This window comes from Dinoponera quadriceps, unplaced genomic scaffold (genome assembly GCF_001313825.1).
Source record: "Dinoponera quadriceps isolate SergipeBrazil2010 unplaced genomic scaffold, ASM131382v1 scaffold848, whole genome shotgun sequence".
Lineage (NCBI taxonomy): Eukaryota > Metazoa > Arthropoda > Insecta > Hymenoptera > Formicidae > Dinoponera > Dinoponera quadriceps.
In genome coordinates, this window is record NW_014555128.1 from 458,431 (window position 1) to 474,044 (window position 15,614).

General features: G+C 47.7%; 1 protein-coding gene across 1 annotated transcript; it reads left to right on the forward strand.

Moving 5' to 3' along the window:
• The first annotated feature begins 487 nt into the window (after nt 1-487).
• LOC106743020 lies at nt 488-1,828 on the forward strand. Its single transcript, XM_014616478.1, has one exon. It carries the CDS (start codon nt 488-490, stop codon nt 1,826-1,828), a length of 1,341 nt encoding a protein of 446 aa, XP_014471964.1.
• The last annotated feature ends 13,786 nt before the right edge of the window (nt 1,829-15,614 follow it).

A 15,614-nucleotide genomic window follows, 5' to 3' on the forward strand; every position in this document is an offset into this window, starting at 1 on the left:
TGATTTGCCATTTGCTATTTTTGTCAACCGTTAGTGTCTTTGTAAAAATCATAGCCATGGGTCTACGAAAGATTGTAGAATTTCTTAAACGCGATATCCAGACCTTTCAAATCGCTTTAGCCCCTTCCATGGAAGCTTCTTCTCAATTTACGTGTTGCTCGGAATGGTACCTTCATCTCTCACGATGTCACCCATTATCGGCTAGTTGATCAATCGTCAGGTCATCTCGTTATTACATTCGTATTATATGGCATTTACGGATTTAACATTCGATGCTTACTTCCGTTGCGTTGATTTCGCTCGAACACGGCCTGCGTATCTCGCTTCCTTTGAGTTGTTTCCGGCGATGACACTCGCCTCGCTCAGATTCACGTTTCTCGAATATAGGACATCTGGGCTGAGCGTATCGAATCATGAGCGATCGATCACGATGTGACGTTAGCGCTCACCATCCATTGTCGCAGGTCGATCATACGGAGCGAGCAGGATGACAATGGAAGATCGCACGGGTGGCATCGACCGCGCCGCCTCCGCGACGTCGACGCCGGCCACGACGGCACTGACGTCGTCGTCGTGTCCCGCGTCCATCAGCGACGTCACGCATGACGCCTCGTATCCCCTTCAGCGAGCCAGCAAGCGCTCCTTCGACGTCGCCTTCTTGGTGGCGCCTGACGAGAACTTGGCGCGCCGTCAGAGCGAGAAACTGAGGCTGGTGTCCAGCCGGAGGGACCGTCCGCGGGATGACGTCTCTATGGACAATGTCTTGGACGCCGACCGGTTGCCGCAGAACCTCACCATCAAGCATTATGATAACGACTCCGGCGGCGCGGACAGAAGAAGGCATTGCACGGAGAATTCGCTGAGTCCGCCGTACGTATCCCCGAGAACGCTCACGCCGACCTTACCGGGCCTCTCTCCGGACTCCGACGGCAGGAGGTACGCACCGACCGCTCGGCTTCAGAAGACCCCGAGCCCGCCCGCTTTCGCCGGACATCAGTCCATATTAACCACCTGTCCGGAATCGACCGATCCTTCGGTTTTGGCCTGTGCGAAAGTCTACGAGAGTGGCATTCCCTGCGCGACCGACCACCACGGGGAGTCTCGCAGTGCCTTCACGAAGGTCAACCTGGCGGCTCAGCGAAACGGCTTCAACGAGGACGGACAGACCTCGCCCAGGTCGTCGATATCGCCCGAGGACCGCGCGAGTTACCAGAGCAGCGTCAGTCCACCGGTGGTGTCCTTGCCAGGTACGACGAGCTACAAGTATGCGCCGTTTCCCACCAAGATGGCATATCCCTTCCTGATGGGTTCGGAGACCGGGCAGACCGGCCTGTTGGAGAACTTGAAGATCCCGCAGATCGCTCAGCCGCCCAAGGTGCCCAGCCCGAAGGTGCCCACTTTCCGGCCGGATCTGCCACCGGTCTACCCGAATCTACCCTACAGCCCCATCTCCGTGTTCCCGCCGATGGCGGACGCCCTTGCCAGGCCGAGATTCTTGGCGACCGCCGCCGGAGTCGCCGGCCTCCTGCCGCCATCGTTCGCCGCTCTGACGCTGCCGGCGCAAAACGTCTGCGCCAAGTGCAACCTCTCCTTCCGGATGACCTCCGACCTGGTCTACCACATGAGGTCTCACCACAAGAACGAGAACGCGGGCGAGGCGGCGAGGAGAAGGAGGGAGGAGAAGCTCAGGTGTCCGGTCTGCGATGAGAGCTTCCGCGAGAGGCATCATCTCACCAGACACATGACTGCTCATCAGGACAAGGAGAGCGACGGCATAGTCGAGCAAGTCGAGATTAAGAGGAGGGCCACTCCCGTTCATAGTAAGTGACGACGAAAATTGCCGTCCGAAGACGATATACTAGCGGCTGGATATTCCTTCGAGAACTGAGTCCTCCGGTGATGACGGAGAGCAGCGGGTATTACGGCGTTTAGGTAACGATATTTAGGTCCTCCTTCGTTTGTCATTACGTACCATTAGAAGGAGAGAAGTAGAGATAGAGATCGAGACGTCGCTCGTACATTGAGAAACCAATTTGGTGGCATCGGCCGAAAAACGGGCGATCGAACGCGATTTGGTTGAAGGAAACCAAATTTCGTTCCTGTAACCAACGATTTTATTGCCCGTTTTTCGATTGATGCGACAAAACTAATTTCCCAGTGTACTGTGTAACGCGATTACGCAACTTTGATGTTATTTTCTCGTTAGTCCAGGTTAATCGAATTTTTATACATCTTCCACACGCGTGTTCCGCGAACTTACCGAACAACCTTTCATCTATAAATTCTTCGTCCCACCTTCTGTGTCCTGTAAAGAGACCATTAAGGAACACTTATACACCGTATACGTGTACGATAAGAAGTTAATGTCTATGGAGAGATTAATGAACGCGTCTATCGACGCGTTGATCGCGCGGTTCTATGCGCGTCTGGTTTCACTCACGCGCCGCGATCGAAACATTCCCTGTCTAGTCAATATTAGGTAGGAACAATTTGTAAATATATCTGAAAACTTCTTCGGCGATGTAAGAGGTGTCTATACTTTAAGGGTAACGTGTAAATAAGTCGCAATAGCGTGTATGTCCTTAACAAGGGATTGTTAGACTTAATTATTTTAGTCGCGTTGAGGAGAGAGACGAGGAAACAGTTGGTTTTGGAAGTTGAAAGGCTACGTCTCGTAAGTTTCGAAAATTAAGACAGATTTTAGATATTTTCTACGAACAGATCTACGTACGCACCTGGTTGCGTAAAAACGATACTTGCGCATGATACCGTCTCCACGTTTGAATATCACATTAACGCGCGAGAAACGTCCGTGTGTGACGAGGAATTAAAATATCCCGGAATTTTCCAATTAACTTCCAGGCGCGATGCAAATTTGATTTGAAACGTGGTCGCACGAACGCGATAATGTGCGCCCGAAACGGCATATATTTACGGAAAAGTAACGTGTGCTAAAATTGTCACCGGCAGCAAATAATCGCGGTCGTATTTCGACACGCTCGCAAATTACATACGGTCCATTCCGAACGACTCCATTTCCACGGGCGCGGCAAACTAAAATATTTGTCGCGTATTTACGGCGGCGGACAGGTGAAAACGGGCGGCGAGAGTCCGGGTGTGGTGACGATGGCGGGTGGTGGGATCGCGTCGGCCGCCAGAGACGCGCGAGAAAGGGTTGCGCGCGGCGCGGGGTGGCGCACAAGCGTGGTGTAAAGCGCATTTCGGCGTTGTACACGGAGGTGAGGGCGGCGTGGCAATAAATAGATCGTAAACCGTAACCCGCGTCACACACAAACCGTCGGAGCGCGCATAATGGTAGGAAACAATGAATGCCGTAATCGGAAACAGTGCCGGTTTGTTATCTGCCATTTACACTCCATTTAACTTCAAACGGCGAATCGGCCGGCGCGCATTCGCGTTTTAAATACAGCCGGCCTCCAACCACCGTCGAGGATCGCCCACGCCGCCCTTCCTCTCCTACATAGCGCACCCCCTTCTACGGCGTACGGCTTAACATAGGGTTAAGCTGCCACCGAGTGGCTTAATATTGTCCGAAAATTACGTGAATTATCGCTCCGCGTTAACTCGATGTTGCAGACGAACGGGGAAAGAGGGGGAAAGAGAGAAAGGGAGGCGTAATAATCGTTAAGTTAAATAACGCAGTATTCTGTACAGCAATAATCACAGTAGCTTGTAAATATTTACAGTGGAATTTTTAATACCGAAGAGAGACGTGCGTGTGTAAATTATGATATTATAAGTAAGTTGAGAGATGTATCGATATCGATCGAAGGGAAAAGGAAAGGGGAGAATCGAATCGTATAGATGTTCAACGAGAGAAGTTCAGTATTATTATTAATAATTGTCTTCTACCGACAGTCTCCTACAGGAGTATCCACTAAGGCGTCGCGACGAGGAGCGCGAAATTGTTCTAAGATTAAATGTACCGCAATACATGTAAGTCTGTATAGAAAACTATTAATCTTTTCTCTTCATAGGGATATCGAAGTTCTGTTTCGTTTTATAAGGATTGTTTTATCCAGATATCATGTTGTATCACTTCGATGTAAATAGCACGTTGTACATAAGCACTGTATGTGTAACCCCAGGTCGTTGTTAATTAATAAAAGAATATCCGTGACATTAATACATGATGTTACTCCGTCCACTTGATTCACGATTCGCTAATCAATTTAGCCGATGAAGGTTTGTCGGTTATTAATAAGTATTAATTAATTCATATTTGTATATAATTCGCGTGAAATATCTTGATTCTCGCGTTTATCTTTATCTATTGAGAACCGGATGTTTTTTGGTATAAAAAGATATTGATTTTTTTATCAAATATTGTCGGTGGAAGAAGGTGGAGCTCGTTATGTCTTCCCAAATACAGAATCGATCTTGTTCTTTATTTCACGGACGTCGTCCGTCCTCCTCTTGTCTCCGCAGTGCTAAATCACTGAAAGCCGATTACGTGGCAATAGATTAATTTCTGGCCACTCGCGGAGACCTCTTCCTAACATCCGATTTGCTGGTATCAAATTGATTGTTACTTTTTGTTGTGTCGCGGTAAAAACGTACACGAGGCATCAACGGAGGCAGCGCGTCTGAAAATTCATTTCTGTCCAGAATTAAAGCGCTAAATGGATTTTCTGTTAGAAAAATAATTTATTTCTACAATTCCTGTCTCTCGGTCGTATTTTAATTCGTATTGAGTTTTTCGGGAAATATACGTCAAATTATAAGTTATAACTAAGGTAAAAAAAATAATTTCATTTTTTTATTTATTTATAAATCGAATATATAAGAAATCAAGTCATGTAATTTCGCGATATGTAATCATTTGATATGACAAATGACATATAAAGTGAGATATAATATATATAATATAATAATCTTACTGTGTATGGAAAGATAATATATAAATTTATATATCGACTTATGTATATATGTGTTGAATCGCGTTGTTTCAACGAACGGAAGATACACTGATGATTCTCTCGGAGACAACTGATTTCTCGGACTCTTCTCACGAGGGAAGAAGCTACTGCGCGAAATCCTTTAAACGGGTAACGTTAAGCTCGTCGAAACCGCAGCCAATACGACAAACAATCTCTTACCGCCCTTATTCCGGCTTAAGCTCGCCCCTTCACTACCCCCGAAGTAAGTGTACTTACCCTCTGCCCGAGGTCCATAAAGATAAATAACATGGAGCACCCGACGATACCTCGATGCTAGTTGTATCCCTTATTGAGCGACAAAGGGCTCCTTCCGTTCTTTTTCTTGTCTTTCTCGCGCTTCTCGCCGTACAAAATTCTCCATCCTCGTCTTTTTTTTTTCTTTATTTATCCGCCCCGCGTCTTTTTTCGAAATCTGCAGTTACGTTTCGATTTTGGAAATATCTTGTATATTATGTTTAAAACGCATTATTATAAGCATATCGACTGAATTCGAAGCGGTATTAAATAATTATTTTATGACCCACGATCAGGAAGCAGAGTGTGTTTGTGAAATTTATAATAATGTTAATGAAGTATAATAGAATAATTAATAAACGATAATTAGAAAGCCTTAAATAAACCGAACACTATTGCCAGCTGGAAGCAGGTGACACGAGACAACGGAACAAAGACGCTACGAGAGATCACGGGGCCTTCATTTCCGTTTAAATCGAGCACCCTGCATCCATCTTTATCCCCCGCGATCTCAGCCCGTCGTTCTTTTCCCACCCTTGTTAGCGATACTTCCCGTGGAGAATCGCGCGCATGCTTGTTCTGTCAATGAAATAATGACAATGTCATAGCCCGGAGCCGATTCGCCATGGCACCCTTGCCACGTGGGCGACGATTGGACGCGGATATGCTAATACGGCGTCCGTTCCGAAACATTAAGTTCTCGATTTGCCGATTCTCGCGAGACTAGCTACGTCTTGATGTCGTCCATACCGCCTGCCACTATTGTGCCTTCGATCACCGGATACGCGTTTTCTTTGGGGGACAGGAGTTCGACGGACTCTTTGCAAGGGAAGACGTGAGTCACTGCTCGTGTTTGTGAAGCATGTTCCTTCCTCCGCTCTAACGTGGATTATGATCGTAATATCAATTGATTATCTCATCCGGTCGTAACAACTTGATTACATTGTTAAAGATATTTTCGCTCTTATTGCCTTTCAATTATCGTTTCTGATTAAAAATATTTTTCACTTCTTTTTATTCTTCAGTGTCGCCTGCGTATATTTATGGGGGTGACGTGTGTTAATTGAAAAATGTTTCATTTTTCGCTATTGTTCAAATTTAATTTTTTTGCAATCAATCATTATACGTCAGCTATTAGAAACTATTATCTCACATTTCGTGTAAATCGCGTAATTCATTTATCCTTTCCGTTTCTGTTTCGAGACTACTCGTGTCGCAATTAGTTCCGTGTTGCTTACGATTTGTGATTTTATAATTTTTAATTTATCAAACCGGTGTCGATTTATACGAACCAAGTGCTTGTCTGCCCTTGATCATCGGCCACCCCGATTCCCGTTTCGTTACGGTCTTCCGATACGATTATGTAACTTGACTGCGAACACACAGCTTATATCGGTCTCACGATGCAGCCTGTTACGAACGTTTCGTTCTCAACCAGGCGTCGCTAAACGATTTCGTTCGCAAAGGCTAGCGCTTCTCTAGGGCATATGTCGTGATTCGCTGGTAGAGTTTCGCACGTATGTTTGGCAATAACGTCTACGAGATCTTCATATCAACGATTCGGAACTCGTAGCATCCGTCGTTATTTTCACGACTCCTCCCTTCGTCTAACATTTTCTCTCCACTTAGGAAGTGAAAGAAGATCTCCCCGAGATTCCTATAGATGTTTTCCCATCGCATTTCCTTTCGTTTCGTTCGAGCTGTAGTCCAATTTCATAGTAAAACGACGCTTACGAACACATGAAATAAATCGATTTTCGTTCTTTTAATAAGTTTGTATTAATTTAAATTATGTAAAGCTGCTTTTGAAGGATAGTAAAGAACGCGAAGAGCCACAGCACGGATATGTTGTAGCGCGACTTAAATATTAATATTGTCAATATTAATATTATTGGGATAAAATTGTATTAATTTCATAACATTTCTATCGATAAGGAATTATGACCGAATATAATGACAGGAATCTCACATATCTGCTTTTTCCCTTTCCAAAGATCCGATTAGAGTCAGAACGTGATTAATTTACGCTCGTTCACAGCCATGAGTTGCTCGTAATCAATCCCTCTACCGGGGCTGATTATAGAGCTTGGTAACTACTGAGTTCGACTACCCTTGAAGCGAAGGCGCGGCTCTCTTCCCTCGCGGTGGCAACCTTGAAACGTCGAAGCAGCGAGACTCGGCCCCGTTCTCTTATTTACGGCGGTACGTACGATGAAAAACGGAAGCAAGCAAGCGCAGCGCGCCGGTGCGATCGCGCGGCCACCCGGAGCGGATCGTCCGGCTGCTGGCGGAGGGATGAAAGGGGTGAAAGGGTCTTCTCTCTCTTCTGCCGGAGCACCTTGATTTACTGTCGACGATATTTTCTCGTTGGCGCTAGTTGGCGCCTACCGCACCACTGCGCCCGACAATGGCGGGTCGCTTGACATTTTGTTTCGAATTATTGCCCGCGCTCGCGCGACCGGTCCTTTCTATTTCGCCGGTCCGACCGTTCCTCCTCTACCGCGCGACAATGCTCTATTTTATTCTGCTCTATTTTTATTCTGTTTTGCCTTTTTTTCCCCCCTTTTTTGGTCGCGTTATTTTTCGGCAGCCGCTCGCTCTTTGTTGCGTCGTCGCACGACGTCGACGCGTATCCGCCCGAATTTCGCGGCGCTCGTGGCACAGATTTATAATCACGATTACACCGGGAGTGCTTCGTGCGAGGCTCCTCCGCGAGGCGGAAGATCAAGGATAAGTCCGCGAACAAGAGCCCCGTTCCCTCCGTTTCGCCTTCCGTTTAGGCGCGAACTTAATCCCAGCGTATGTGGTATTTCGCATAGAGAATGTACTGAAACGCCTTGTCTCCCTTCGAGTACGCAGACCGGGCTGTCGGTATGTAAAATGATCTTCGCTTATTTGATTATTTAATCAACACAGGTTCGATAACTTCCGAGACGTTTCATAGTAACCGCAAAATCGTCCTGTTTTAATTAGTATCTCGGATGGTCGAGTTTTTGGATAAAAAAACTTGAGCAAAGTATCTTTCATGCTTTTCTCTGTTCTTGATGGCAGTTTTCGAAATCTTAGTTACAGCTTACTAGGAAAATTGCGGTAGTTTATGTGATAAATAAATAAATACGCATAAATATACATAAAAACGTGTAATTACTGCGAAATCGTTGAGAGAAAGGATAACGACAGGAGTGTGTTTGTGTTCGGCTCTATCGCGTTATCTTCCCTTTTTGCATAACGGGACGATCGTATATATTCGTTTTTAATCAGCAGCTGGCGTGGCGCGAATTTCTAATCTGCGAGGATCCATTTTCGCGGACAACGGCGAAAAGTTAATAAAAGGAGCGAGGTCTTCCCTCTTCCCCTCTCCCCTCTTCCCTCTCTGTCACTACCATCGGATCATTCGACAATGGAAAAAAGACTTTCGACCCTGCTTAAATATGTCCGACCGCAAAGCAATAAAATATCTTTATCTCACTCGTGCCATTACCCCCTTGATTCGGAGGGTTCCAATTTACATTTCTCTCTTGCTCTCTCTTTCTCTCTATCAGGGGCTTCGGCAAGATAAGTCCATTTAAATAAATTAGTAATACTATCTCTCGCACCCCGCGGGGAAGAAAGAAGAGAGAGGGAAAGAGTGGGAGGTTAAGGGTGGATTAAATAATATTTTATCAATTTTCGCCGCTATTCGTTACGCGACGCGACGCAACGTCGCTCTCCATTTAAACCCGCCGTACCGCGTTCTCGATCACGCGTTCCCGCGCGTCACGCGTCGCTGAGTCACAGTGCGCGAAAAACGTTTAGGGTAACTGCATTGTTATCATTGCATTTTATATATGACAAAAGAGAGAGAGAGAGAGAGAGGGGGAAGAGAAAGAAGGAACGCTGGAGATATCGTGTACACTATATTTTCGTCGGAGTCGAAAAAAGAATGAATCACTGGGAGAAAGAGGCGGTAAACGGGAAGAAGGAGGGAGAGAAAGAGAGAGAGAGAGAGAGAGAGAGAGAGAGAGAGAGAGAGAGAAAGAAAGAGCGCGTCGAGGACACACGTTTAATTTTTCAAAACGGACCGCACGCACAGCGGCGGATCTTTACGCGGGCCGTGACTCTCGTCTCTACACGCAATTGCCTTTTCCCCTTTCGCGTGTGTTGGTAGGACAATATAATGGGCCATAACAACGGCGTTAACACGCAGTGGCCGACCCCGGACACGACCCGCGACCCACCCCGGATGAAATACACCTCTGATAATTACTAGAAATTAATGCGGCAGCCTTACGCGCCGTCCATTGTGAGCGGCGCGAGCGCGCGTGAGTTTAACCGGCGCGGTGGTCGAGTTTACGCGACCTCGTATTTACCTGCGTTAGAGAGTGGGTAATCGCCACGATTCTAACACCAGATTAACGGAGGTCCGCGCGTAACGCGTATTAATTACGGCTCACGCACAGGAAGATGGAGTAGGTCGTAGGGAGCGCGGGAAGAAAGGGTGAGAAGCCGCCGATTGTCATGAAGAAATGTCGCGCATAGAGCAGCGAAATCTGAATATTTAATCTCGGCGAAATTAATATCGTCGTTCACACCGGAAAGATGAAATTGCTTTTATTAATATTAATGCTTTGTTTGTAAAGGCTCCAGTGTACTCACCGCAGCCACTTTGTTTTATGACGTCAGAAACGAGAAAATCCATATCCAGAATTCTTGCGGTTTACGTTCGAATGAAAAGATATATCTACAAAATAACATTCTGACGTTGATTCAGCATACTTTTAAAATACTCCGAACACTTTCCTTTTGCTCGGACAATCAATAAATAGCTGTAAAATTGACGTGACAAAAACACGAGAGAAAACAGATCAAAAAGGAGGGTTGCGTATTATGTTAATGTTGCGATTATTTATTGGCTATTCGAGTAAGAGCGAAGTGTCAAGGATCGAGGGTCGATCGAAAGAGCGACGAGAGATAACAGATTCGAAGGAAAAAGAAGCGAAGTGACGCGCGGAGGAGATCGGGAAATTAAAAATCGGAAAATTAAAATCAGCGCGAACAACGAAACGAACCATGCGTACAAATCGGCGGGGGTGGCTCCGGCTCTCAGGGAGAGAGACAGTACGGGGAGGGGGGAGGGGCAGGCGGAAACGGCATGTACTAAAGCTGCGGCTGGGACTATAGCGCGGAGCAGATAGTTTAATGTGAATTTATTGCGATCGAGATATCACGCCGGCCAGAAAGCAGAGTCGCGTGCTACGCGCGCCGTCAAGCCGATAGCCGCGTAATGCCCGCGATGGTCGGTCCATTGTGAGCGGCTTCAAACTGGCCCCAAATCGCTCGAAATGAGACAGCGCCGCGCGCTCGCAGGCCGGGGAGACGCATTTTAAAAGGGGGGACGCGTTATCACGGCATCGAAGAGCGCTCGGCACGTGAGTCGTCTCTCGGGACGCGAGCAATTTGTCTTCGGTAGATCTCGGACCGCGACAAATTTGCGTCGGTTACCCGCAGCGGAGACTCGAACGACACGAGTGTCCGGGAACCGAGGAAAAAAACCCGCCAATTTTTGGCGGATTATCGCTCGATGTATCTCGAGTTTCTTTTTTCCTTCGAATTAGATAACTCGCCCATCCGATGGACGGGCGCGTATTTTGCATTCGTTCGCATCTTGAACATCCGCCGTTCGTCGCGAAAAAATTCTCTCGTCGTCGGACGATCCCCCGAGAAGTCCGCGGAGGCGCGAATCGCAATCCCGCTTCATCGCCGCGGCGCGCCTCCCTTCATCTCTCTCTCTCTCCCTCGCGTTTTCTTGGAGCCGCGTATCTTCTTCAAACGCGGCCGCGCTGGACGTTCCTCGTGACCGTACATCACATTACTTTAATTCATATGGTAATCACGCGGCTCAGCGCCGCTATGCCGGCTCGCCGAAAACTTTCGGGACAATGCGAGGGACAATGCCGGAGAGAGAGAGGGGTGTGTGTGCCGGCAGAGACGACGGGGGACGCGCACCGGCACACAGAGGTGGCTGCGGAGGGTACCGGAGGGTGCCGCCGGGGCCACTGGAGGAAGCGCGGCGGGGGTGGCGGGCGACCGGGATTCGAAGGGGGAGGGGGGATTCGGTGGTGCGAATGCGATATTGAATTCGCAACCCCCTGGCGACGTGCCTGTTATCGACAATGTCCGACCGCTGGACCGGAAGCCATTTGCTCGCTCTGTGACGAAATTTATGAAAGTTTCCAGCGCTCGCGGTACAATTGGCGAGAGAGAGAGAGAGAGAGAGAGAGAGTGAGGGAGGGAGAGAGGAGCGGCGAGTCGCGCGCGCGTACGACAGAACGTAGGTGTCCGCTCGTACGAGCCTCGGTCGCCGGGAACATGTTCCGCTCGTTTCTGCAGCCGGAGTTATGTCACCTCGGGTGAGGGAGGGTCAGCAGCCCGGCTGGGAAACCGCCTGCGAATTTTTTTCAGGGTCGAAATGTTCGACCGTCGAGATCGCGCTTCCGCCTGTCCCGGCGGTTTTGATTAGTATGAACGAGATGGTTCGGCTTCGGGGTTGAAGTTTCGAGTTTTTTGCGGATTCGTTCGCAACGTTTCGTGAACAATTCAGTCCGTCTCGTGAAGGAGAGGAGTAATCTGAAGTAAGATTTTCTTTGTAAACCTTATATGAATTTTCGAACGAACGTTCCGCGAATACGAATTCCGTAGAGCGCAGGTGATTACGAAATGATAGCACGATAACGATTCGTCATTTGCACGGGGACTTGAAAGTCGCGGCGTAATTTCGGTGGTGCTCCGCGGCGAGCAATCGTAGACATGAATCTCCCATTAGGGGATGAAAACTGTGGGTCAATTCGCGACGTGTACGCCGAAAAGCGCGCCGTCCAATCTGAAAGTGGCCGGTTAACGCGAATAGCTTACGCGCCATACGTTACGCCATACGCGCCGTGTTGTGTACCCGCGCACTCGTCCAGAAGCCATTGAAACCACCGATGGAAGCGAATATTTCCGCTTATTATGATCTACGCGTTTCTTCCCCACCTCGAAAACACGACCGCGTTGTTTTTCCTGAGAAACACGATTTCTTCGCGTGTTAGCCTCGATTTCCCTTAGATCGAATATTAGGTTTCTTAAATCGTATTTTGACAATTGGCGCTAAAACGATCTCGCTGTAATGTAAGATTGCTCAATTTGAACTTAACGGAACGACTTTGAACTTCCCGATTTGGAGATCGACCCCTTGCGAATTCTTTTTCTTTAGAACAGCGAGACGCGGGAGTCATATGTAACGAGTTCCGGCGGGGGCGCTTAAAACGGAAGTGTTGAGCTTTCCAACGGCTATCGGGCAAATTTCTCATACATTCGATGTCGGCATGCGTTCCAGCATGCGAGGAAATTAGCCGGTCCGGCCATATGCGTCGACTCTGGTGCGCGCGGCGAAAGGTGGCGACAGGAAGAGCGCTGGTGGCGGGTTGAAAGAGAGAGAGAGAGAGGGGGGCGCGGCGGAGTGTTCCCGCATTACAAATTTAATCTTACAAATGGATCCGAAAACTTGGAAACAATGGAATATATGAAATGCGGCCGCGTATATCATGCCAGTAGACGCGGGGTGGTTCCGACGGCAATATTGTCAGGGCCGATCCATATTCTCGGAGAGCGCGAGGACGAGAGGGCCGGCGGGAGCCGAGGGGGCGAAAGTGGTTCCCGTCCGAAATGCCGGGGCGGCGAACGGGCAAAACATGCTTTCAGAGCGACAAGAAGTCGCACTCGAGGTAGACGCACGGTTCCTGTCGCATTCGGACCGCGTCGCGCGGAACCCGTCACACGGTACAAATCACACACGCGCTCTCGTTCCCTCCGATCTTCGCGCGGAGCGAAGACGAAGGCGCGCTTTCAGCCCCCGAAGGGACGAAATCGGGAACTAGTCGCGAGGATCGCTTCCGGCTGGCAAACAAGTCGACGACACGCGAGAATATGGTAGAATATGATTCATGATGTTTTCTATGTTAATTTACTAAATATAAAAAAAGAACAAAACTCGTCGTGTCATTAACCGGCAGAGTAGCCTTAAGTAATTAGGTTATTGGGATTTTCTAATCGCGCGCGTTGTTGAATGAATTTTTATTTACATACTCTGTATTCGCGCGAGCGTTCGCTTTATCGCCGGGAAATTACGAGTAAATCACGGCGCCAGTTGGGTGCGACACCAGCGGGATCCACGTTCGGGAAGTTCGGGTACCGAAGTACCTGTCTCCGACTCGGCGGGGACGGTGGGTAGGGTTTCTCGGGGGCGGTTCCCCATGTACACGCGCGCGGTGCTGCCTTCGCGGCCTGTGTGTATATCCACCAACCTACATCGGCGGTTTCCTTCCTGCGGGACTCCCGCCCGCGGTATCCCGCGGGGAATAGTACCAGCTCGACGATTCACAGGAGTGTGACTGGGCGAGTCCCAGGAAGCGTGTGCTTTGCTAACGATGACAAACTGCCCCGCTCTAAGACGCCATATTTATGCTAATCTCGGGCGCAAGGGTAGAGAGCCCGCCGCCTCCTCGAACCTACGAATTTACTCGCACCCTCTTCGCCCTTCCCACTCGCCCCCCCCGTCGGATCGTCGGTACGCTCCGCACCGACGACTCCGCGCGACGTCGAAAATTCAGTGAATTACGAATATCGCGCGTGTGTGTGTGTGTGTATGCGTGTGCGGGCACGAGTAATCTTCCCCGCTCGTCTTCTCGCCGCGCCGTTCACAAAGCGATCTATCCGTTTCTTCGAGAGTTGAGTGGAAATAATCGGGAATTTTCGCGATTCGAACACTTATAGAAGAGACTCCGCTACGTTTTTCGCTTGTTCTCTTCCGAGCAGATTGAAGAGATTATTCGTCATCGTCGATGACGCCGACGCATGACGATGCTTCGCGCGCTCGTGTTATTGAGAATTATTAGCGTAGATTTCCCCGGAATGAGGAGAATTCCTTCCTGCTTTATCCGCAGAGGAGATTCGCCCGATTTATTACGATCGACCGTGGTTATCGTCACCAATCTGCTAAAACGCATCGCCATACTTCATAAACACCCCTGCGGATCGCAAGGCGTATTACAATCCTCCGTCGTCGGAGCATCGGCGAAAGAGGGTCGACATTACTTTTCTATTAAAGTGATTGAATCAAATCGCCCCGGAATCGATACGATTCCATGCGCGTTAGTTATATGGAAATTGCGAATTGTTCAACTTGTATTTTCGCCGCACCAATTCACCGCTAAACGTAATTAGCCCGTGGCGCTGTGTTCTGCTGAGATAGTATGTCGCACATATTTGATGGTAATGAAGGCTCTCACTATTGGACAGCTTGTATTTAGCTAAATGGACGTCGCTAATGCGGGCTTTTCTATTTGAACGTTAAACGTTCTAATCTGACATTCACGTGACACATATACGTACGCATCATTGCTAATTGTATTGTGTCAATTACATCATTATCGTATCAGACACAAAGTATACCAACGTTCGTATGCAGGTTGAGCTCATCCAACTGAAGAAACAAGTTCTTTATCTTGCAAATAAGTACGACGTTTATTCATTTGCCATTTTTTAAAAATTAATAGCTTAATAATAAAAGCGTCGTGTGAAAAATGATAGATATCTTTTCTGTTTTCAGTTTGATGCGCTTCATCTGCACACTGTCGGATGTCGTATTTTTTATATATTCCGAAATATGTAAGAAAAATGTATAAACAGCCTTCATTGTATAATATATAATTACATAAGAAAGAAGTATTTGAATTTTATGGTATCAAACGACAACCATAATGGAAAAGGGGGTTAATACCGCGTTAATAAATTCAATAACTCCGCGTTATAATATTCGCTTTATTGCATTCCGTAAATCCGCATAATATATTTAATAACTTCGCGTTATAACAATTCTCGCGTTATTAAATTTAGTGTAATGCCGCGCTTATATAAATTTGATAACTCCGCGTTATAATAATTCGCGTGTCATTAGATTTAGCAACTCTTCACATAAGTAAATGTTGTAATTTCGCCTTACGATAATTCGCGGTGATTAATTTTAGCGGTTCTCACGCGAATAAAATTTACAATTCCGCGTCCCGATAATTACTGTATGATCGCGCGTTATTAAATTCGATAATATTAACTCTATACGTGCGTAAAGAAGAACTTTTTGCAATTCTGTATTGTGTAAACAGTATACACAGATGGTTCGCATGGCTTCGGCACTAATTGTCTCGCGGCTCCACGTTATTAAGCTGCGAAATCTATCGATGGGTCGGCATCGTCGATGACATCTTAGAATAAAATCCCAGCCGACTCTCTCGAGTCTCCTTCCGATCCCTGGCTCTCCCCGAGGGAGCGTTTACCGCGGATAATTCATATTTATGACCGAACGCTCTATCAACCCCACTTGCCTTGTATACATTTAATTGAGAC